This window comes from Pygoscelis adeliae, unplaced genomic scaffold (genome assembly GCF_000699105.1).
Source record: "Pygoscelis adeliae isolate BGI_AS28 unplaced genomic scaffold, ASM69910v1 Scaffold117, whole genome shotgun sequence".
NCBI lineage: Eukaryota > Metazoa > Chordata > Aves > Sphenisciformes > Spheniscidae > Pygoscelis > Pygoscelis adeliae.
The window spans coordinates 4,847,172-4,871,614 of NW_008825270.1; the positions used below are offsets into that span (position 1 = coordinate 4,847,172).

General features: G+C 38.4%; 1 protein-coding gene across 1 annotated transcript in view; it reads right to left on the minus strand.

Moving 5' to 3' along the window:
- The window catches only part of MADD (MAP-kinase activating death domain), a 62,536-nt gene that overhangs the window by 2,606 nt on the left and 35,487 nt on the right, over positions 1-24,443 (minus strand). The window contains 12 exon segments of the mRNA XM_009329712.1: positions 667-713; positions 5,610-5,679; positions 11,104-11,210; positions 13,130-13,202; positions 14,512-14,676; positions 14,760-14,867; positions 15,798-15,908; positions 18,414-18,519; positions 19,668-19,788; positions 20,147-20,209; positions 20,771-20,879; positions 22,626-22,784. Of these exon segments, the coding sequence (XP_009327987.1) occupies positions 667-713; positions 5,610-5,679; positions 11,104-11,210; positions 13,130-13,202; positions 14,512-14,676; positions 14,760-14,867; positions 15,798-15,908; positions 18,414-18,519; positions 19,668-19,788; positions 20,147-20,209; positions 20,771-20,879; positions 22,626-22,784 (1,239 nt within the window).

A 24,443-nucleotide genomic window follows, 5' to 3' on the forward strand; every position in this document is an offset into this window, starting at 1 on the left:
TGCACTTTAGACATAAAATAACTGCAGAAATTTCAGTTCTGATGATAATCACGGGCTTCTATTTCTTCCTCATAAGTGCATATAAGCCGGATCATTGAACTATTATGTGTAAGAGTGCTAAGTATCATTATCAACTGCTGGTGTTCAAAACGTTATAAAAACTGAACACTAAACCACAGCAGTAACTCACCTATATGGCAGGAATCAATACTTACACTGTTCTCTTGCATCTCACTGCTCACTTTCATGAGGAAATGGGAATTTTTCATAAATTCAGTTACCAATCATTTTATGCCCAGGAACTAGTCAACCTTCCCATCTTTTCTGTGGATTAAGGATTGTGTTCTGCAATGAGTTAAATTTAACAGTTCCACTAGCTCTTGTGTTAAAGTTCATGCCAAACCAGCTACCTTGCATCTTTAAATATCTTAACGAAAGAGACCACGTTTTCTGCACTACCTGTGAGTTCCTCTAGTTTCATAGAAACAACTATCACCAAGTTTTGTTGGCTTCCCTTAAGGAAAACTATCATAAAAGAGCAGCTGGTGTTTCACTGCAGTATTAGCATTGCAAATCCTGCAATCTCAATGTAATTCTTTTTGCCACATGAAAATGTAAAGATATATCCTCTAAAGAACTACCAGAAGGCATCACAGTTGGACTCACCATTGGCGTCTTGTACTTGTGGCTCACCACTTCTTTAGTTTCAGGAACTAAAACCGGACGGGCAAGAGACAAAACAAAAAGTTCAAAAAACGAGAGGAAAAGGGGAAAGAAATAGCACAATGTTCCCACAGGAAAGGGAAGGGATGCACACAGACAGCAGGTGCAGGTACAGGGCACCTCACTATGCCTCACTTCTAGATACTCTTCCTTCTCCTCATTTACATTACGTATGTCCTTGAAGATACTGGTAGTACCATAAATTACTCAGGTTGGCAAAAATATTTCACTGCCTCTGTTTGGAAAACCATAGTAGATATTTGATGGATCTTAGAGACTCTGGCTTTTCTTATACTAATTCCTGCTAGACAGCAAAATTAATGACAAAATATGCTTAATAACAAAATATGCCCAATGTCTACTAGGATAAAACATAAACCAACAATTCCATAGGAATATGTCAGTATGCGATTCCCAAAGATTTTATCCTTTAGATGTTTGAATCCTTCTCTGCTGAAAAACAGATCTCAAAAGACTTGTTGGAGACCCTGCAGTAAGTTAGTGAAATCCAGAAGAAAAAAAAAGAGCTGAGGGAGAAAATTTTCTAAACTGGAAGACTGTTTCCTTCCCAGTTCTATTTCAAGAGTTCCTCAAGACATTCTTTCTCCTCTCTAGGATGTGTGTGATGGTATTTACTTGACATACTCACTGAAAATGTTCATTGCTTTTGAACAAGTTGCCTTAAAATAAAATACTGATTTCAGTTACATGTATTCTTCAAATACCAGGCTTGTTGATTTCTAGAAGACTTTATATATAAAGAGGATTAGGGCACTGATGAGAAAAAAAAATCTATTTTTCTTCTTGCTCCCTTGCACTGCCTCAAACTAACAGAAAGGAAAACAGGCATAATATAGCTAAAGAAAGTTTGCCTTTTGTTCTCATTGTGGAACGCATAAAAAAGCAAGCTGTAACCATCCCATTAGTGTGCACTGCATCTGAACTGTGCCTTTGACCCACACTTGGTCTACAAATATTGTTGTGAACAGATACCATGGGAAATCACCAGGAGAGAACAAAGACCACACTAAGAACATACAAATGTCAAGTTTAAGATCAGTGGAATACCAAGACCAACTCTGAATACTTCCCTTCCAGAATAGCTGAAATTTGCCATGGAATTTCTGTGTCACAACAAAAAAATTTAGAAGCAGCAATACAGAAATTATGCAAAACCAAATCATACCAGGTTCATAGAGGAAGGGTAAATGTTTTATTACACATAGTACTAGTGACAAGAAAAGAAACAGAGGCAGGTGAGTTCAGTATGAATAACTAGGAAAAGTCCACAACAAAACCTATCCATGCAGATGTCATCTTTTCAACTATGATATGACACAGCTAAACGCTGGAGAGGGAGACGGATCACACTCTAAGGGGCCAAAAGTAGGCAGTGCAGACTGGGTTTGAGAAAGTACTCTGAATATAAACCAGTGCCTACTAATTCTCGTATGTCACAGTATTGTCATTCTTGAAAAAAACTAGTGAAAAGTACAGAATATGGCTGTAAAAAGTAATGTAATACTTTTGTTTAATTTTTCAATTCTAGCTTTTCTTGGAGTTGTCAGTTACATTAAGGACTGAGAAACATGGGAAGTGCACACCCAGGCTGCACTGCCCCACTGATACCAGTGACTAGAGTTGGGGAGATAAGGAGGTGCACATCCAAGCTACCTTACCCGTTGCACCAGATGTTCCAAATTAACTCCATGTCACCAGGGGATAAAGGTGGGAGTGAGGCTGGTGCACAGCCAAATAGGGTAGGACTTTTACAGCTGTGTAAGTCTCACTGCCCACTGGATAACATACAACTGTTCATATACTCTTCAAAAGGCAGGAAGGGAAAGCTGTAAGGACCTTGTGCCACGAGGGAAGGAGAGAAGGGAAGCTGTAAAGTCCTGTATCATAATTGAGAATAGGAAGAGAGGGAACAGGAGAGCTCCTAGGCAAGGTACTGTCTCCCCACTTCACAGTCAGTAAGTTGCCTTGTCTTTAAGTAAAGTACTCCTTCACAGTCCTTCCAATGGGGAAAATTCTCCTGAGAGGACTGAGTTAGGAAGAGTAAAAAGAGTGGGTTTGGATTTACACTCAGAGAAGTCAAAGCACTACCGCTGCAGAATACAAAGAAAAAAGAACAACAACAAAAATCAAAAAAGAAAAAAAGAACCAAGCCTCAAATTAAGAGATTAGCAGAAGCACTTTTCTTCTAACATTAAAAGTTATTCCTGATGCTGTTGAACTAAGTGGATGAAGGGAGTAAATTATTAAGCACCATCCTGCAGCATTTGGTCCTGTGAATGAAAATATGGCGCTAGCATAGAATGAGTTTAGGGGACATCACTTTACCTGCTGGAGAATGAAGGTTTTCATAGCAGCGGCGGTGAAGGGGCCACAAGAAAATAAAGCACAGGTACACAGCAGTAACTCAAATTCCAGAGGGAAGAGCCTTACATTTCCTCACTTACTTAAACCTCCACTTCCATTTGTGGGCAACAATTCCTGAACTTCTTCTTGCATCCTGCTCTGAAATCACAATTCCAACTTTCATGCTGCCATCTAAACCCAGCGTTAACAAAAACAGACCTTTAATTTCCTGCTGCGATATCACTAAACTTGGAGCACTCATGCTTGGCAAAATCAAATAAACGAATCTTGCATTGAAGTATTTCCCACCAGACTGGAGTATGCATGCTTACCGCTCTCTACTTTTCTAAGAGGAGGTAGTGCTTCAGTATACTCCTACTATAACGAACCTGATTGCAAGGTTCACAATGTTTAACACAGCTAAATAACTTCATTCTTAAGAAGTCCACGCAAGTTTTTGGTGAATGTGGTTAGTTTACTATTAACAAATTAACATGTTAATTTCTCTTGAACAGGACAGCATATCTTCTCATCTTTATAACAATTAAAAAAGCAGCTCTGAGGTAGTCTCTCATCTCTGCACAAGAAGAAAGCTTAGCTCCCCTGCAACATCTTTCTTGAAGAAACTTTATTAGCTGGATGGGAAAATTGTAAATCTCATTTGGTACATTTAAATTGGTTCTTGTCTGTGCCCTCTATTTTGGGAGGAGGGTATTATTAATTTAATTGGTTTAATTTCTCAGTTTTTGCTTGTAGTGTCCAACTCCCAGTTTATTTTTAATTACTTCTTAAAATTACCCTTTCATAAGTTCTATATCACAATTCTAGCTTTTGCAGTAGGCCCTTAATTACAAAATTTTCTGTAAAAAAAGTTCTTTTTCTTACAGTTATTACAGTCATTATTTAGGGGCTAAACGCTGTATTACAGAGTCATCAATAGAAGTTGACTGGAAATAACGAAGTGAAACACTGTCTTTCTTCTTGTGCAATATAAACAAACTATTAAAGAAATACTTTGAGTTAAAACCTCTCGAAAAATGATCCAAAATTCATTTCTGATCCAAGTAATGTCTTTTAAGTTAAAGATTTCAGAAGCTGAAGCCATTCTTTAAGCTAATTGTATGGCTTCTGAACTCTCATCTTTGTAAAACTCATCAATAAGTTGATGAGTTTACAGCCTTAAGTAATTTCTGTAAGTAGTAAAATGAATCATGCCCATCAAGGTGAAAATGTGGTATCAAAGGAATATGCAACCATAAAGCGCAGACAACTTCTGAACATCTAAACTATTAGAAATTTTTCAGGGTTTAAATACACTGATCTGATCATTTGAACCATGAACAACATTTTCAGAAAATGGGAAAAAATTGTTCACAAATTCAAATCCCAAACTTCTGGGAGATTAGTTTATGGCAAACAACAAGCAAACTGCAATAGTCAGAAAGGCTTTGTCATTTGAATACCTTATACCTTTGTATCACCGAAAGGAGACAACACATTATTATGGACAAAGACATTAATTTCAGCAATCTCATATTAACTGTCTTTTATATTCTAAGAGACCATCCCTCAGCCAGAACATTCTATTCAGAGCACCAAAGAACAATGAGAGTCTTGGTAAAGGGAGCTGCTGATTTAGATTTTGATTAACGGCCAAAGTATGGATGCTGATCTACTATGGAAAGAACATTGTAAATTTTATCTTCTTTTTAAATGTTTCATACATACACTTAAGACCTAGACAAATGTCTCACAGATGGGTGGAAGAATAAACCAATATGGGTTTGGGGACTATTTCAAGAGAAGTATGTGGATCACTCTTCTGGAGACCTGCATCTGAAGTCACTCTTTTTTTTTCCAGACACTAGTTAAGTATAGTGTGACTGACACTAACACTGACTAGTAACCCAGAATTTTCCCCAAACTACACTGTAGGCAGATTATATGTAATACCAATAACTGACCAAAATAGCACAAATTCTCTATTCGCCTTAACCTTTACTTTTCCACTCTTTACCAGTCATGCTCTGAAACAAAAACCACAGGATAAAGTGCAACCTGACAAAACGTTATCTGCTCCATTCAACACAAATGAAATTCCACATAGAGCAAAGAGGAAACTTTACAATTGACAGTAATTCTTTGTAACAAAAGCATAGTTTGTTGAGAAAGATCAACTATAAGTCCTGCTTAAAAATGTGGCTTTTCAGATGAAAAAGGAACATACCAAAGAAAATTCCTATACACATCCAAGTTTAACTGTTGTTTTGTTTGCTTCAGAAGACTCAGAACATCATCTTTGTCTATTAACAAAAAGCACCTAGGCCACAAATCTTAATATGATGAAAATTAACGTGTAAATTTTTATGTTAAGTCACCCATCTCTCAGTTAGGCAACTTCTCACGTGCAATCTACATTTATCTCCCATCTTTGAAACTGCAGTGCAACTCTGAATCTGAAGACTGGAAATTTGAGTTACTGCCATGTGAGTACAGACCTAATATCAAAATAATGTAATTACCAAATTCCTCCAGGACAAAGACTCCTCGCACTGTATTGCACTTTTTAATGTGATTCAGCTCTATGAAAACCTACAAAAACAGGAGGAAAAGTAACATCAAATTAGTCAGGTTTGTTATTTTTAAACTAAAAACCAAAATTAAACAAAAACATCATCACAGCAGATACAACCTGAAGTGTTGTAGTATACACTACCGGTTCATTTACAGTTTAATATATAAATAAAGGGTGAAATAAATATTCAAAAGACAAACTTGCCACAATGCTAGAAATCAACAAATAACTTAAAAGCGCTAAGAAGCGAAGACAGCAGAAGATGAAGTACCTTCCGCTCCTTGCAGGAGGAGAAAGCATGGAAGAGAAACGAAGGAGTTAGTAACTCTGACATATCCAACATTGCTACCCCTTCAGGCACTCAAATGAGTTATTGCAAAAAAGAATACCAACACACCTGAAATACAACAGAAAAGGGGGACGAGAAAAAAGCTGGCTCCCAAATTTGGCACGATTTGTAGCCTCTGATCCATCCCAGTTAGTTTCTGCCCCTCCATGCATCCTCCTCCAGCACAGAGGGCAGGTAAGGGGCACTATACTTCCCACCCTGACACAGATCCTTCTAACCTATCCAGTAGTCAAATTTAATCCAATGAGGAACAACTACTCTTCCTTCTCCCTGAGAGCCTTGCCGTTTAGGATTTTACTAGGGTTTATGAGACTTAATCTGCATACTTACTCTTGGAACTGTCTCCTTTAACGGTCAGTAGCAGTTTTCTGCTTAAAGCAGGATGGGAGAGTTTGGACCCTTCTCTATTTGCTCACTTCACATATGGCTGCTGCCAAGTGGGTAGTCACTTACAAAACAAACCTCCTTTAAACTCATGTTTTACATACGTGAACCCCAGAAGACAAAACAGTTGAACTACACGACTAGGTTTTTCAGTCCAGAACCAAGATGCCAAGATTGCATAAACAAACAAGTTCTCTGAGCACAAGGAGTTTGTTCAATATCCAATCTATTTCAGGATACAAAACAGCCCCTTCTTATATGCACATCTCCAAAAGAGTCAGAGTGAGTACACAGACATAAGAATCTGTAGAAAGTGCTATAAGGAATCAATTCCATATTCCAGTTTCTAACATACTTGCTTTTTCAAGGCAAGAGAAACGCTAAGAGTAACATTGCCCTAACATTCAGAGTCAGTCTGTGTCCAATACCTTAGAGAGACCCTTGCAGGACTGTATTCCAATAGTCTGGATTGATACTTTCAGTGCCTATACACTTATAACACCATGATCTCAGGACCTTTTTTAAAAAATGTTACTGGAGAAACTTCATTGTCTTGGAAAGAAGGGAAAGGAAATCTCTGCAACCCTTTTGAATCCAGTACTAGCAACATCCTTGTAATCATAGATGATACGCCACCCAAGAAAGGCAAAGGAGTCAACACCAGAAATCGTTGTGTTTTTTTTAAGAAACAGGCTTATCTGTATCAATAGAGATCAGTAAATGCACCATACATCTGAGAGAAATTGGGTTGATTTTCAAGTCAAAGGGGTTTTATTATTATTTTTATTAGCAGAGAACTAAAACAGACCCAGGATATTTTTTGCTCAATATAAAAAACTAAACTTCCACTTACTTAATCAGAAAATCTGAAGCTTGCTTTCTGCTTACATTCAAACACTCAGGGAAAGGAGACTTAATCCCATCTTTTTTGTTTGCCTGTCTTTGCTGATGTTCTATGTCAGTTTAGTTGGTCAAAAACATTTTTTGAGGAATAGTTACAGAGTAAACAAGTCAATAACAGAACACTTTCTTTATTGCACTTAGCTTCCTTTTTCTGTAATATTTTCTGTGAAATGTTTTTGCTAGTAGTCTAATGTACAAAATTCAGAAAGTCAATAGAAAGGCTCAGGTGAAACATTGGTGGTTTTATCTGGTAACAGTAAAGCTGCCTAAAAGACTTGACTGCCCCATGTGCTCATGATCTGAGTATAATGTTAAGGGGTGCTGCATTTCCACGAGAATTATGAGCGAGATAAGAATTTATCGAGTTTGTCACAATTACAGTAAGTTATCAGTTTTCAGAAGACATACGAGTTGATGGGCAGTTTCTTGTTATATTGTTTAAGGGACAGAGATGCTCTCCTCTCACTCAATCAGAAAACAAGCGTAAAGGAAGTAACAGTTACTTACCCTAGGGAAAAACTGTGGTTCTTCAAGACAGAGCATTCAGTGTGGATCCTACTGTAGATGGGCATGTGCCTGCTACATTTTATTAAACTTCCATCTATTTTTGACACAGATGAATTCATAATGGGGACAGAGTTACTGAGGCCCAATATTATAACATAATTTGTAGATGCAAACTCAGAATAGTCTGCCAATGCCACAGGTACACTTGATTCCTCCCTATTCCAAAGGACTTCCTTTGACCTGCTAGGCACAGATAGTCTTGAACATTCTTTCTTCTTAAACTTATGTGCGCTGCCAGCATGGTGAGACCATTTGTGAACACTAAAGACAACTATCATGTGTCAATAATAGGTTGGCCCACCATGCATCTAAGACATTTCCTGAGGAATTCCTAAGGCGGTAAGAACGTATACACACTGCAAATCAATGGCTTTTAAAAACAGTTTCATGAAAGCAAGCACCATTCTAACACTGAAGCAGTATGTTCAGTCTTCTCAGGTAGGGCAGAATAGACTCAATTTATCTTTTTATTTATAAAAGATATGTTCTTCCTATGTTCTAAATGAACTATTTCTATGATGTCCAACCAAGCAGAGCAACAGAAATCCCTTCTTTTAGTAAGCTTCATTGCTAAAAAGAGTACTTGGAAAGAGGGTCAAGAACAGGGCCTGTATATGGAGTAAGAAAAGGACGATGAAGAGAAAGCTGTGCCTGATGAGGTCCTGTAGGCATTTGTTGGTTAGTATCCCCATCCAAATTCAACAGAAACAGAAAAAGCCATTTTCAACACAGAGAAACGGCTGTAGGATCCTTGTTTTAATCATGCTCATATACATACTCTGAAATCAACTGCCTTAGGGAGAAATTCATATAATTTATATGAAAATTGGAAAGGAGAATTCATCTAGAACAGCAGACCTTTTATTAAGAAAGCAGGCTGGTTGATGAGTTTTAGAATAAGAATGCAAACATCCTTTAGCTCCACAGATTATGAAATTGGAGGGGATTTTTTTTGTATGGTGCAACTAGTAGGAGTCCTTTACGTCACTGCTACAGTTGTCCATTCTACAGAGACCCTCAAATGGTAGGCTTTTGATATCTGTTTAGACACTTTGCTTTGAGAAGGAAAACAAGGATGTGTCTTAGGTCCACTAAATGGTACTGAATGCCCTTGGCAGCTGGCAATGTAAATCTAACAGACCAAGAATTAAACATATTGAATAAATGAAGTATATTTTCCAGAACTGTACTTGTTTCAATATCCATCTTAAGTAATGGAAACTGATCTGGCTACAGGCTCATTGGAAAGGTGATGAAGAGGAGGAATAATCTTTCAGGTGGAGGAGACAGCTGGCATACTTTCTGGGTCTGACCTGCACAAACTGTCTTCCAGAAAAGATGTAGTAATTTTCACCATGGACAGCAAATTAGAACACCATTCTCTGTAAGGAAAGGTATGAAAAAGCTAGTACTCTAGGAGTGCTGGTGGTAGCACAGGACTCAGTTATCTGTGGTACGAAATTCAACTGGTAATGGTCCTGACAGTTCTATAGTAACTATCAGTACTAGGTTTCCCTAAGGTTTCTTTCAGAATGTCATTCCAGTCTTTCAGAGGAAAAAAAAGGCTTTGAATTTAAGGACAAGGGTATGTTCTAGGATTTGGAGTTTTTCTTTTGGATAGATGCATGTGTGCTTACTATGTACTTAACACTGAGTGTCTTTGTCTTGTGAAGATGCCTGTTACACTTAAGAAACCATCATGATGATGATGTGGCTACCTTCTTATATATCTTTTCTCACTGCAAATGCATATATGCCTGGGTGTTCATTTATGAAATAGAGTCATCTCCGTAGACTGTTCAAGAGATGAGCAGTTTGAGCTCAGCATCTTTTTTGACTTCTGGCAGAAGAAAAATGAGAAGCAAACTGAACATTCCCTATGGTGTGTCCTTACCTTAGGACAAAGTAATTTCTATTATGTCCATCTATAATGATATCAAACTGTTGCTTCAAGAGTAGCGTTTAATTTTCAAAGGCTTTAGACCTGCCATTTCCAGTAACTATGAAAATTCATTCTGTACTACCGATGAGTTCCTCCTGCAGTTCTTCATATTTCGGCATATCCAATAAAAAGTTAAAACCAATAACTAAGTCATACAGGTAGACTGTTCCATCACAGAGTAGGTTTGAAATACTACAGCAGGTCAGCTGTAGTCTGGGTTCTACCCTGGTAATAGACAGGAAGAAAACTGAAGGAGGTTCACTACTCTCCACTCCTTATACTGGCACATACAAACTCAAAGAGGCACATGGTGCTGCTGTGACCTTGGGAGAAGTATTAAAGATTCTGAGCATGTGTGTTTGAGATGCACATGCACTTCCAGTGGGATCTACACTGACGTATCCTCAAAGAAGAACAAAGCTTGTGCGGGGAGAAAAGTCTAGTCAGGAAGAAAGGAAAAAAAAACTCCACAGAGGACTGACAGAAGCTTTTCTTTCTCTCTCTCTCTCTCTCTCACACACACACACTTTGTCTCTCTCTCTCCCCCCTAAAAATCGATTCTATTGTCTAGCATAGCATGCATTTAAGATCAATATGCAAAACAAAAAAACACAAAGCAAAATAAAAAACAAGGATAAAAGGAAGCAACAGAAACAACATCCAGAGAAAGGAAGAAATGACAATTCTAGTTGTGTTTCCTCTATGCCCACGAGATCTGCTATTCGGAAGGAAAAAAGAATCAGTAATTTTTTCTTATTTTTGTGAATCACGGCAAGAGCCACTTTCCCATTTTATTTTCATACTGAATTCTACAGATGGTTTCTCAAAATTTAAAACAAGACAGATTAAATATGATGCAGAAGGTTGCCCTCTGTACCTGCAATATTCAAACACTGTATCTTTAAGGTTGACTGCTTATGCCATCAGGATATGTTCACAGTGTGATGTATTATGGCAGTTTAGATTACTATTGATCACTTTTTCTGTCCCTTAATATACTGGCTACCATTTGTTTTGTGCTTAGACCATTCATACCACCAGAAACAAGAAGTTGAAACCTGTATCAATGTTTTTCTTCCATTGATTACAGTTTTCCTGAGGATATTTAATTTCAGTATATTTTTACATACATACACATATATATGTGCATGTGTGTTTGTGTGCAAATATACATACGCTTTTTTACCCCCATCAGGCTATCCCTTGTCCTTGTTGATACTCTGGGAAGAGGAAACACATATACAGGCATGCTGCAAAAAGCTTCATGCTCAGTGTTCTCGCGGATTTGCCTCATACCTGACTGTGCATAAATTTCAGGTTAATGCCTTCCAGTGTGACCTGAAGAAGACCTCCTTCACCAGTTTTCATATCCTGCACAGGGAACTCACCACCCAACTCAGGGCCTGTGATATGTTAATTAAAAAAAAAAAATCAAGGGAAAACAAACAAACAAAAATATCCAGAGAGAGAAAGAGAGAGAGAAAGAACAGAAAGCAGTTAGCCAAGTCATGATATGTAGAAGGGGAATATAAAACAATAAAAACATAATTTCCATTTGATGTGCATAGCAAGAGGACACTACTAAGAATAGTAGGCAGCACTTCAGTAGAGTCCACTCACTAATGACAGCCTTCTGAGAACCACTAGACTTTTAAGTATCATAACAAATTTCATCCTGGTTACATGAAGGGACATAGATGTCAGCTCAGTCTGTATTTATTGTAGTTCATATTGGGGTTTTGTTTGTTTGTTTTAAATGACACATTTCATTTCTGCATGGTAAGACACTGCAATTACGTAACACCACAGACAGCACAGACTTAAGTACAAACACATAAGCAAGTACAAACTAGGCTTGCATTTGTGAGCTTGATGATTTTGTATGGCATTGTTTTATGCTTTCAACAATGAAAAAGTCAACATGGTTACAACAATGACAATTTAATAGAGGACATTAATAGATGACAGTCTAGGCATTTTCATCTAGTTTCTTTTACATCATTCACTTCAGCTAGAAAATGCTTTCTTATAATGATTTTTTTAAAAAATCATAATTTGTGCAGAACCACTGAACTCTGGAGAATGGCTTTCAAACACATTTTTAATACTACATTATTGCCCAAGTCTTAAAACAGCTTCCAAAGACACTTTTGCCTCCTCTACCCTCAGTGAAAGTCCAGTCCTTCCTCCCGCTCCTCAAATTAAATTGGACTAATGGTAGGAGGAAGAAAACAGTGGCTCTTCCAAGCTCCAACAGCTAGCTGAGAGTTGAACACTTAGGACACTAGACTTAAACACAAGTCATTTTCTCAGTCATGCTGATGCCAGTTATGAGTATAAAATGCAGACCCCTTAGATTTGGCATTAATACACACCTAAAATAGGCTTGTACCTCAAAGCATGGCTCCTAGAGTCCTAGCATCCACTTGAAAAAAAAGAAATAGTTGCAACAAAAATCAAACTTGAAAACATGAAACCAGAGTGATGTTACCCTGAACCTGCAAACAGACTCCAACAAGGGAGAAACAACCATCTTATGAAGGTATAAAAAAAGCCACCTTCATGTTTGTTACCCAGGTACATACAGCACCTGCTGCTCTCTGGGGACTAAGAAAAACAGAAAATTGCCTTCCAAAGAACTAATCTCCCAAAACTGCAAATCCACTTTTCTAGGTTTTTTGACTCAACAGGAAAAGGAAAGTGGTGTTTGCCAAGAAAAGTGTCACCAGTATAATTACACTATCCTGTACCAGATGACGATGCTAAACTAAGAAGAATGTCAACACTGGAGAAGTTACACTGATATAAGGACATTGGCTTAACTGCACCTTTTGACTTGCACCAGTATGAGACCTTCCGATATAGAAAAGGTTTCTGCATTGAAGGTCTGCAGAAAGCTGCAGATTCATCACTGTAGATTCACTAAGACAAACAAGCATATTTATTAGCCTCCATCCTCAACACAAAGTGGACCTCATAGTTCTGTGTCTCAATCAGGAATATAAGGAGTAGCTAGCCAACGATGAAGAGAAAGTGAAGCTGAAGCTTTATAGTCTTTTCTTAGTTATCATTTTACTGGCAGCTAGTCCTTCTTAAATGCCACTCTTCTATATACAGGTGTTTTGTTTATGTTTGTATTTAGAGTGAGGTATCTGGGGGCAAGCTAATGATAACACTAAGTCTGCTACGTACACACGGGTGTACAAAGCTACCCTCAGATTTCCAAGTAAAAGGAGATTATGTTCAAAGAAGTTATTAATAAAAAAAAATTTGTTGATTGCAGATTAAACAACAAATGTTCCCAACAAGCAAAATCTTGTACCTGGTTTAATGCTTTGTTGTCTTGCTGCTGCTCGCTCCATGCTGTCTTTTACACAGTAGTATAATTCCCGACACTAACATATAAAAGGAGAGTAATATGATGTTATTTTTCCAAATTACCAGGGGAAAAGAACAGCAAGATTCTAAGATTCTACAAAAAACCCAAGCCCCATGTGGTGCATAACGACAAAAAGCCTATAGAAGTTCAACCACAGCTAATTACTGGATGGTATTTATATTTATTTTTCAAGTTGACAGAGAAACTATATCATACCATTTCATAGCACAAGCTAGTGAAGAGTTCATGGCTTGGCACATGCTCATGAGCAATCTAACCAAGTTTACTGTTTCCTAGTGTAGAAAAAGCCTCAAAACAATATCACCATCTCTCCCTTTCTTTCGGCTTCCAGCAATCAATGTTACTGGTCATGCTCATGTGATCTATCTTTTTGATATTCATATCAACTTCCTTATGCCATATTCTTCTATTCATCTTCCTCCAACTGCCCTCTCTAATATCAAATAATGTTAAGCCATAAACTCAGAGTAAAATTTAAGAAACTTTTCTATCTGAAGCCCAAGATACATGCAATTAGCTTTCCAAGTAACTGCTGTAGCGCACTGCTTTTGTCCTCCTTCCCTTTGTATTCACACCTGCATTATGACGACCTGGTCTACGTAAAATGAAATTTTTGAAGCAGAAGTCTAATCCCTTTATATATCTCAAAGATAATAACCTTTCAATATATTACTTGCATTTACAAATCTTTACATTTTGTTTCCTGGTCATTGTGTAGGAGTTACTGGAGTTCTAAGAGTTACTGGAGTTTTCCTAGTAGGTTAAAGCTATTTCTTTATATTTGCAATTAATCATAAGGAGAAGAAAAGGGCTTTCATATTAGCAGAGAATGTAGGCATATATGAAATAAAAATCAAACATGGGCTCATGCAGAAAAAATTTTATCTATTTTGTCAGTTTGAGTTTGCCATTAAAAATGACACAATCAACTCAATTACTAAGACATAGTTTTATTTAGCTTTTTCCCCATGAATCTACCACAATATTTTTACTACCTTTATAAGCCTGCAAGATAATGCAACATTTAGTAATACTGATGCTTTCCTTCTTCTATCCAAAAAACCAAGTAAAAACTACACATGTAGTTTCCTAAATTACATCCTGCTGTACTACTGTCTTCAAGCAAATAACAAGGCATAATGCCAGCTTCAGATGTCAGTGCTGTTAAACAGCCATTGCAGTTCAGTAACCAGTGCTGGAGAGAGAATGCTATTTTTTGATTAAACATGGAATGTGACACCCAAGGATTTGTTTGTTCTATGCAGTTTTCCCTCAGTAATGTGTGTATTAAACAAGATGCGTACCTTCTTTGTGTAGAACTTGTTCAGTTGTGTCTCCTGACCATTTCTCCGCCAGAGGCACAGCACTTTTGTTTTGGGACAGTAAGTCATGTTGATGAGTTTCTCATACCACCAACGTTCATACACAGTTCCAATGTTGCTTCTCAGCACAATGCAATCATCACATACCTGGGAGCACAAAATATTACATAAGATTTCTAATATTAGTTATTGAATGCTACTCGTTGCATTAATATTATTCTTGTCTCTACCTCCATGAAAAATATGTCTCCTGTTGTGTCTGTCCCAGCATGTACTACAAAAGTCTGCTTCTTGATGTGGCGGGGGGACCCCGGGCTCACAGGGAGTTCCCGTCCATTCTAGACAAAAAAAAATATGCAATCATTAATGAACTTTGAAACCAATTTTTCCTGATCTATTGGAAAAAAGCCCATTAGGTGACACTAGGAGCATTTTCAACAAATGAAAGAAAAAAGTATTTTTAACACAGCTGATCAGAGACAATTTTGGACAAAGCCTTAAGCAAGATACTCTAGTTTCAAGAAGTGTGACTATGAGAGCTATCAGAGCATACAACAACATTCACGCTGGTACCATACTCAGTATAAGATAGTGAGGTGTCTGGGTTCCAGTAACATTGCAGTAAACCGGTCTGCTTTTTCCCAATTAATTGTAAGAGAATTTTGTGTCCTTTCTGTGCATGAAGCTAAGTTCCAAATGTAAAAATGCTTTGAAAAATTAGCTTTCAAAGGACCTAACTTGCATCCACCCCAGTGATGGTTGTGTTAAAAGCTGGCTAGTTTTATTAACTTAAGTGTTAGTCTATATTCTTAATGAGCATTACAGGACGTAAGGTTTATTCTGCATGGCAGCTGATAGTGGAAACAGTTTTGTATAGAAACTGATTGCTACCAGTCTTGTAACGACCTGGAAACCGATGGCAAACTAAACACTTGTTACAGTCATAGTAAGAATAAAGCTTCCCGCCCACAAAAGTGATATTAAGACGACATTAGGGTTGCATAGAACTGTGGTTCTGAAGTGTCATGTGTATATGTATTTGTATTGCAGTTCTAATTGATAACTGCATAACATTATAATATTATGAACAGGGTCATACAATCACAGTCTTTATTCTATACATGTGAAGGCAATGTTTAATAATTCAATTTAATTATTTTTAATATTTTTCAATTAGTGTTGCAGAGCATTTATAGAAGAATTTTCAGACAATTTTTTTCCTCTGCTGTAGCTCCCACAGGTACATCACTCATCACTGTTTTACTTACCAGATTGGCAAGTTTGTCTAGAATATCATTTATTTGCTGGCTGTGCACCAATCCAATATGTGATTTTCCCATTAGACGACGCACCTTTTTCCTAATATCATTCTTGTTCACCTAGAAAACAGATATAAATACAGTTACATACTCTCCTCTATTCACAGGCGGCATCTCCTGTCTCCCAAAATCAACATATCTTGGTTTCCATTGCTAAGACAGCAAAACAACTGATCTCCAGCTCAGTCATGCTAGGGCCTCTTTAGCCCAGGACTACAAGCAGAAGTTGCATGTACACCACTTTTCCCAGCTACTGGGCAAGTGATACTGTGCACAACAGATTTCCTGCCTACTCTTGCACAACAGAGCAGTGATTCCACTACCCTCCACTTCCAACTACTGACATCAGTTTGGTATTCTCAGTTCTCCATGTTGCCACTTATGTGATGGGTCTCATCTGCCAGGCTAGCTTCTCCACCTCTTCCTCTGCAAAGAGTTGGTTTAGTCAACTGTGGAGCCCTCAACACAAGAAATATTAACACAAAGGCATGATATCTTTCAGGATTCTCACTCTTTCATGATCTGTTTCCTAGGCCAGGGGTCTAACAAACATTTCCAGATAGTCCTCAAACAGCAGCAGGTTCCTCCTGAAGATGAACTACAGAGAAGCTCAGAAGCAAAACATTTCTGCCCCAGGTGCCATTTCAAAAGGCTATTATGAATGCCTGCCATTGATACTAAAGGCTTCAAGACGGTACACTCATGCTTGAGCACCAACTTCAAGCTAGATTGGACATTCTTTTTAAACATATTATGATTATGACCTTAGCGCTATGGAGCATACAAAACAAACTCAACCTGCTTCCTTCCTTCGACAAGAATTCTTTGCACTTTAAAGAAAGAATTGTATTTTTCAATAATTTTTTTAGGTAAAAACTACTAGGCTCTGCTATCCCAAAACAAGCATATAAATTAAAATACCAAGGTGTTGGGTTTGGAGGATTATGCTTCCCTTGATAGCTCAGAATAATTTACCTCTCTAGTAATAGAAGGCCTTACAATTTTGCAGTTTCTACTAGAAGCTGCCCTAAGATGAGATACCTTGGTACAGTCTTTAGTCACTTAAAGCCTTCACTCTAACTGCTTGAAAAAAATCCTATATACAAATAATATATACCAAATTCTAGATCCACCACCTTTTATCCCAAAACTGATAATCAGGGCAGAAAAAAAGTAACCACAACAATAATGAAAAAACCCCCAACACCCCACAACAACCTTTCTTTTGCCCGGTCCTTCATCCCATCCTCACTCTTGAGCATCTCTGAAGATGCAATGAAAGAAACAATATTTTTATCACAACTCTCATATCCCCTGTATTCCCTTTTCATCTATAACCCATAGGCCCAGAGTGATAGCATTTTCAAAGGCATAATACCCTGTTTGCCTCCTTATCCCTTTCCCTCAGGAAACTGTTTTCTTGGGGATCTGATTGTTTTCACCACACCAAAAGACACTCTTCCCCTCTGGAACTAACTCTATCAACATCTGTCATGACATAGCCTTTTGAAATCAATATTATTTGCTCTCCTCTTTTGCATCCTGTGATGAAAGTAACTGCGCTGGTTATTATTACTTCTACTTTAAGTATTGCAGCAACGCATGTCCTAACGGCCAAATCCCACAGTCGTCTTCTGAAATAAACTCATTCCAAATATACTCAAATCCCATCTTAAATGGAATGTGAAGGTAAGTTTTATGTCAGGAAAAAACAATACCTTCTTTCTTTCACCACCACCACCACCACCCCCCCCACCCCCGAAAAAACAAAAACTACATACAATAACTTCTTCCGCTGGTTGGGTATCAGACATTCTTTATCTATGGAATAATGTCTCACCTCCTCATTTAAACAGTGAAAGCTATCAAACTATCACCTGTGTACAGCTATTCTTACTGTCAAGCTGTTGCATTGGACAGCACAGTGCATCAAATCTGTTACAGGTAAAACCACGCACCTAAGCTGGTTCTAAACATGACAAAAATTTTAGAAGACTCATTTTCCAGTGACACTGAGGGAGGATTTGGACTATCTAAGAATTTATTCAGACCAAAAGAAAGATATTGCTAGTAGCCACCTACAGCATTAAGGTGCATATAGACAGCCCATTAAATGAGGGGGAAAAAAAAAGGGTTGCTTACTAGTAACGGCAAATTTCATATTAAGTTATTGATGTGTATATTCACAATCTGCCCATGTTTGGAATTTGCAGCTGTGAGGAAGTCAGATTAGAAGATGCTCTCTACTTAATTTATAACCTATACTCTTAAAAATAAGAATGTCCTCTGAAGATACTAATAGAAACAGTAAATTTCTATTGTAAGTGGCAATGTACATGCATACCCGTGGCATAAAACTGCATAAACTCAGACAACATATCTCAAAGAATCTCCAGGTACTGAAGCAATTTTTTCATTAAGATCAGGAGATGTTTTATAATATTCTTTTATACTTCACTGTTCTGAGCTCTGTGAACAGACATGTATGGTTTCAAGACAACACCAACAAAATATACTGCTTAAATCTGAGCAGGGATCTATTAAAAAGAAAAAGAAAAAAGTCACCTTTATCATAAGCATATAAGTAATCATATTATGCAGCAGTGTAGCCAACAAGCGGTCCTCATCATCCTCCAAACGCTTTCGATCATGTTCTCCCAGAGAAAGATACCTGCAAGAAGAGCTAGATCTGAAGCAGACTCACAGGCATACTTCATCCAATTCACTAAAGCACTGGCAGAGGACAGATCACTATTTGTAAAGCATATGGCAAATAAAACCTCCAAAAACACTAAGCCAAATGGGCATTTTCCAGTAAAACACTGTGATTATTAATGAAACATTTCCATTAATTATTAACTAGTTGAAGTAAATAACATCTGCTCAGTGGGAAAGTTCTCAGTGGTCCACTGGGCTTATCCATTTCCTCTTTTCTGCAGTCGCAGCTCCATGACAATTGTAACTGCCAGAAGAGGGATGCGTAACTCAGTACAAGAGCTACCTGCCTTGAGAGCTTAAATGTAGCTGCAAGGCAGAAGTAAACTGCACAGGCACTCTCTTTTTCCAGTAAGGTAGGTAGTTTGTGGAAAAAGAAATCGTTTTCAAACTAGCACCCCACAAACTAGTTCTTATTTTGGCTACCAGATCCCATGTTACATGATAGCATGGGTGTCGGTGGTACAACTGCAGGTGGTAGACAGAGCAGAGAATGATCAGGTATTAACAGAGCTGGGGGCGGGGGAGAAATAAAGCAAGCAGGTAGCGAAGACTGATATAAGTAGTCTAGCTTTAAGCAACCACGCAGATATTTCTAGAGAGTGGTTCCCTCGTGGTTCTTTTGTTTGTTTCTTTTAACTACAAACTGTAAAGTAAAAACACCTGTAAGTAACTTAGCATTTTGAGAAGGCTTAAAATGCAGTTTCTGAAGACATTTAATTCTTTCACGTTATGTTGACACACTGATATCTTCCTTTATTCCAGAATACAGTCATCTTGCCACAGAAATCTCTTGCTTTATTACTGATCTAGTCTATTCCATCTATTCATACTCTGATTATGCTTACATTACCCATTTCTCTGGAAATATCACCTCTTCACAAAAGTTAAAAAACCCATATATATCACAACTGAAGATAGTATTTCAGTATCAGGAGATACTGGCCAGCAGAGAGACAAAAGGCTCACTTTGGAACAGTCAGGTATAGTAACAAGGTTTACAAAGTGACAATAGCATGTTCAGCAGTAAAAAAAAATGGTTTTCTACTATTTCAGGCCCAGGTGAAACAATGAGAAGGAAAGAGGCCTACTAACAAACTTTACCTGTCAATCATCTCCTGAGGTCCCTGGTCCATCCCCATTCCTTCTCTCTCTAACATCACAGCATCCAAAAAAGCATCTTCCCAGAACTGCATCTGGTCCCACAAAGTTGAACGCTCTTTGCCTATGCAATGTATACAAAAATTGAGCATTTATTCCATTTACTCCCTGTTCCTTCCCACTCCTTGAAAACACCATAAGCCAACACACAATTAATCCATATTAAAAAAAAAAGTTACTTTTAAACAACAAGCAATATCACAACTGAAGAAAAATGTAAAAGAGAAGACAAGACGTGTATCTCATTCTAATTCATGGCATAATCTTTTCAAACCCTTACACAAAAGTACCTCTCATCTCTATTCTTTAAAGAGTGTATCTTCTTCCATATACTGTTAACACTGCCCGAAAGAGACAGGAATATCTCACACAAACACAGATCATGGCAAACACACAGAGAAGTGGAAAGATAAGATTATTACTCATAGAGAAGGTTTCCATTGCAGCATCCTCTAACTGGTCCCAGACAGATCCTTTATCCCTACCTGCACCATTCCAAGCAGGTAGGAACGATAAATGGGAAGGATGAAAAACACAGGAAGAGAGAGCTCTTGATTAACAGCAAATCCAGATGAAATACATTTCAAAAAAGTCAATATACTCCTAATTCAAGGATACACTCGAAGGCCATTAGTATTCTGAGTTTAGTAGCCCTCTGTTCAATGACTTAAGCTGAAGGATCTTTTTTCAAGATCAGGGATACGTTTTAGCCTTCTGTGCATAGCTAGGTAAGTTCCTTCTCCTCTTTTTCCAACAGTTTAAAGAATTCATATTCAAGAACAGCAAGAGACTTGGACAAACTACATTTTATGCAAACTACACCACTCGCACCCATCTCCTCTTACTCTTATTCAATCTCCCCAGCAAATCTTTGGCTTTACTCTGAACAGCCTGATGCGCCACCCTATTCTACCAGTATGGACAACAGTAAGTGGTTAAAAAGTCTCTGGGAATGTAAAAATTCCAGTCCGCCCCAGACATGACTCCACCTGAACTTCAGTCTAAGAGATCCCCTCCTCCCCTCCCTGCAAAAAAAAATAGTTTACCCAGAAGTCCTTCATAGAGATAGACACGTTGGTTCCCATCCTCTGGACCTCTCCCTGGAGTACTGCCTTTGCTGTCCTTCACACTCTGCTTCAGGTTGTGAGACTTCCCCTGAAAATAATACAAGAGGTGTCAGACAATTTAACTCTGCGCCCTGCAGGGCTGTTTCTTGCAGTCCACTGCTGTATTTAACAGATGCAGTTTGCAAGCTATACTTCACAGACACTTCTCTCACAAATGTTCACAAAACAAATAAATTACTCCATTCAAAGAGCAAGGTAATACACTTAAAAGTCCAGAGTCAGACAAAGGAAAAACAAAGAGAGACAGAGAGAGAAAACAAAATACAGAGGAAGCAAAATGCTTCCCCTGAAGGAAAACTGAGACAAAACAAAAAATGCAAATCCCAGACTGAAGGAAAGAACAGTTAAACCTCTTCTGTCATCCCCCATATTTCATGCTTATGCAGTAAGTTTGCCCAAATTCTAACAGTAAATCTTTCCCACTGTTTAGGAAATAGCTGAATATCACTCTCATTGTACAGACTGTGAGAAACGGAGGAAGAAATATGCAGCATTCTCAGGACTACACAGAAAACGAGTATTCACAAGCAGAATAAGATTACCTGAGCTCTATCTCACATTCAGACTTTACAGGTTTTTCTTTCATTTACTATTCATAAAGGTATGACGTTAAGCAAATGATTACATATCATCTGGTCTGAAGATCTGTGTGCTGGGACTATCAACCAGCAGGAACTATGATAATAAAGCTGGCCCATCTATTTCTCTACCACCAGGTAAACTATGATGCAATACTTGACATTCATCGTACATCACGTACACCCATCATCTTTGTTCTAAATCTGTTGCAAGGGTTCTTAAAATTACATTTAGTTTCATTAATCAAGTAGAGAAACGCAGAAAACTAAGTGTTTAAAAAAAATGTCTAACTCTTTAGTAACTGAGAAGACACCCTCCTGCAGCTAAATAAGCGGATGTGGTTACATCATTTTCATGCTTTTAGAAGAAATCTGCAATGAAGCACAATGATTTTGTTTGTTGCTTAAAATTAGAAGTAGAAGCCCTATAAAGGTTTTTACAATCTTATCAGGATTATAAAATAATGAACACGGTCAGACCAATCTTAAGGCACTGCAAGTTGTTTTCATATTTGGCTGACAGCTTGATTTAGCCAAATCAAGTATATAATTATTTTCTTGGTAAGATGTATATTATAATCAAGGACTTTAAAAAACAAAATGAACAAGAAGTGCTCTCAAATCATTTGAATTTTACTGCATACAGATCTTCCAACTAGGAAATATATTTAAAAGTTATGATTACACTTCAAATAGGATTAAAGAAACTGTTTTAAAGAAGTTAAATTACAATTCTGTTTTAAAGAAACAGAACAGCTGTAAACCTACAATGGGTCATCCCTTTCCTGTATCAAACAGCTGCTCCTAAGAAACAGGGGAATCCATTCCTCTCAATTAGGTAAGGTCAAACAATGCCCTTCAATGTTGTTTTGCCTCTGAAGGGCAATTAAATGTCCATTTGGTTGAGAGAAATATTGAATGAGGGGGAATTAAATATTGCTAGAGCCTGTAACATGGTGCGAGATGTAAATCTACTACTCTCAAAGAACCGTGTATTGCACAGGAAATAAAGAAAGGTATGTGGATCCATACAAAATTACATCTTTACTATTTTAATATTGTAAGTCATCACTGATTAACCCTTAGAACAGCATCAGAGATCCTCTTCCACACATGCACACACATTGAAATGATACTGTACAAGATTTAATTAAAAAAAAAGAAAAATAAAAAAGGGAAGTCTGCAATGCCCTTACAAAGATAGAGCTAGTAGCAGAGTTTGTCTCAATTTCACTGTCTGACACAGTGCCTCTGGATCCTGTCAAATTGCCACCATTTTCCACACTCGGGCCATCACCAGCATTGCTACTCAAGTCACTGTCTGCTCCTAATGTCTCTCCGGAACTGTTACTAACCTGTGGAGAAAAATAAAGCTGTTACCTTCAATAGACAAAGACACCATGCAGAGAAAAGTTGTAAAATGTTTCTTCTTAAGGCACCAAATAAGAAGCAGTACAACTGAAGGCCACGTTTGCCTTTTCTCCTTCAGTAACATTATCTTTTCATCAAATCCTACTCCACAGAAAAAGATGAAGAAACACTCAAAAAGCCCTTCAGAAAAATCACCGAACTGTTTAGGTTGGAAGGGATCTGTTAAGATCATCTATAGACAAGCCCCCCTGCTGAAGCAGGGTCAGCTAGAGTACGTTGCTGAGGACCATGTCCAGTCAGGTTTTTAAAATCTCCACAGATGGAGAATCCACAACCTCTCTTGGCAAACTGCTCCAGTGTTTGACCACCCTCAAATTAAAAGTGTTTTCTTGTGTTCAGATGGAATTTCCTGTGCTTTAATTTTTGTGTTGACTGCCTCTTGTCCTGCCAGTGGGTACTACCGATAAGAGTCTGGCTCCTTTGCCTTCATTCCCTCCCATCAGGTATTTATACCCATTGATAAGATCCTCCCTGAGCCTTCTCTTCTCCAGGCTGAAGAGTCCCAGCTCTCTCAGTCTCTCCTCTCATGAAAGATGCTCCAGTCCCTTAATTGTCTTCATGGCCCTGAGCTGGACTCACTCCAGCAAATCCTTATCCTTCTTGTACTGGGGAGCCCAGAACTGGACATAATACTCCAGATGCAGCCTCACCGGTGCTCAGTAAAGCGGAAGGATCACCTCCCTCGACCTGCTGACAATGCTCTTCCTAATACAGCCCAGAATACCATTGGCCTTTTCTGCCACAAGGGTGCATTGCTGGCTCATGGTCAGCTTGCTGTCCACCAGGATCCCAAGGTCCTTCCCAACAAAGCTGCTTTCCAGACGGTCAGCCCCCAGCATGTACTGGTGCCTGGGGTTATTCCTCCCCAGACGTAGGACTTGGTGTTTTCCCCTTGTTGGACTTCATAGATTCCTCATCTGCCCAGTTCTCCAGCCTGTTGAGGCCCCTCTGAACGGCGGCACAACCATCTGGTGTGTCGGTCACTCCTCCCACTTTTGTATCATCTGCGAGCTTGCTCTGTACCGTCATTAGGTCATCAGTGAAGATGTTGAACAGTATTGGCCCCAGTACTGACCCCAGGGGTATATCACTAGTGACTTGTCTCCAGCTGGACTTTGTGCTACTGATCACAACCCTCTGGGCCCAGTTGTTCAGCCAGTTTTCAGTCCACATCACTGTCTACTTACCTAACCCATACTCTTATCAGCTTGCCTATGTTACAGGAGACAGTGTGAAAAGCCTTACAGAAGTTGAGGTAAACGGCATCTGCTGCTCTCCCCTCATCCACCAAGCTAGTCATCTCATTGTAGAAAGCTATCAGGTTGGTTAAGCATGCCTACCCCTTTGTAAATCCATGATGACTAGTCCCATTCACCCTCTTGTCCTTCATGTGTTTGGAAACGTTTTCCAGGAAGATTTTCTCCATCACCTTTCCTAAGGACTGAGGTGAGGCTGACCAGCCTGTAGCTCCCCTGATCTTTCTTCTTGCCCCTCTTGAAGATAAGAGTGGTATTTGCTGTCTTCCAGTCTTCAGGAACCTCTCCTAATCACCATGACTGTTCAGAGAATTGAGAGTGGCCTCG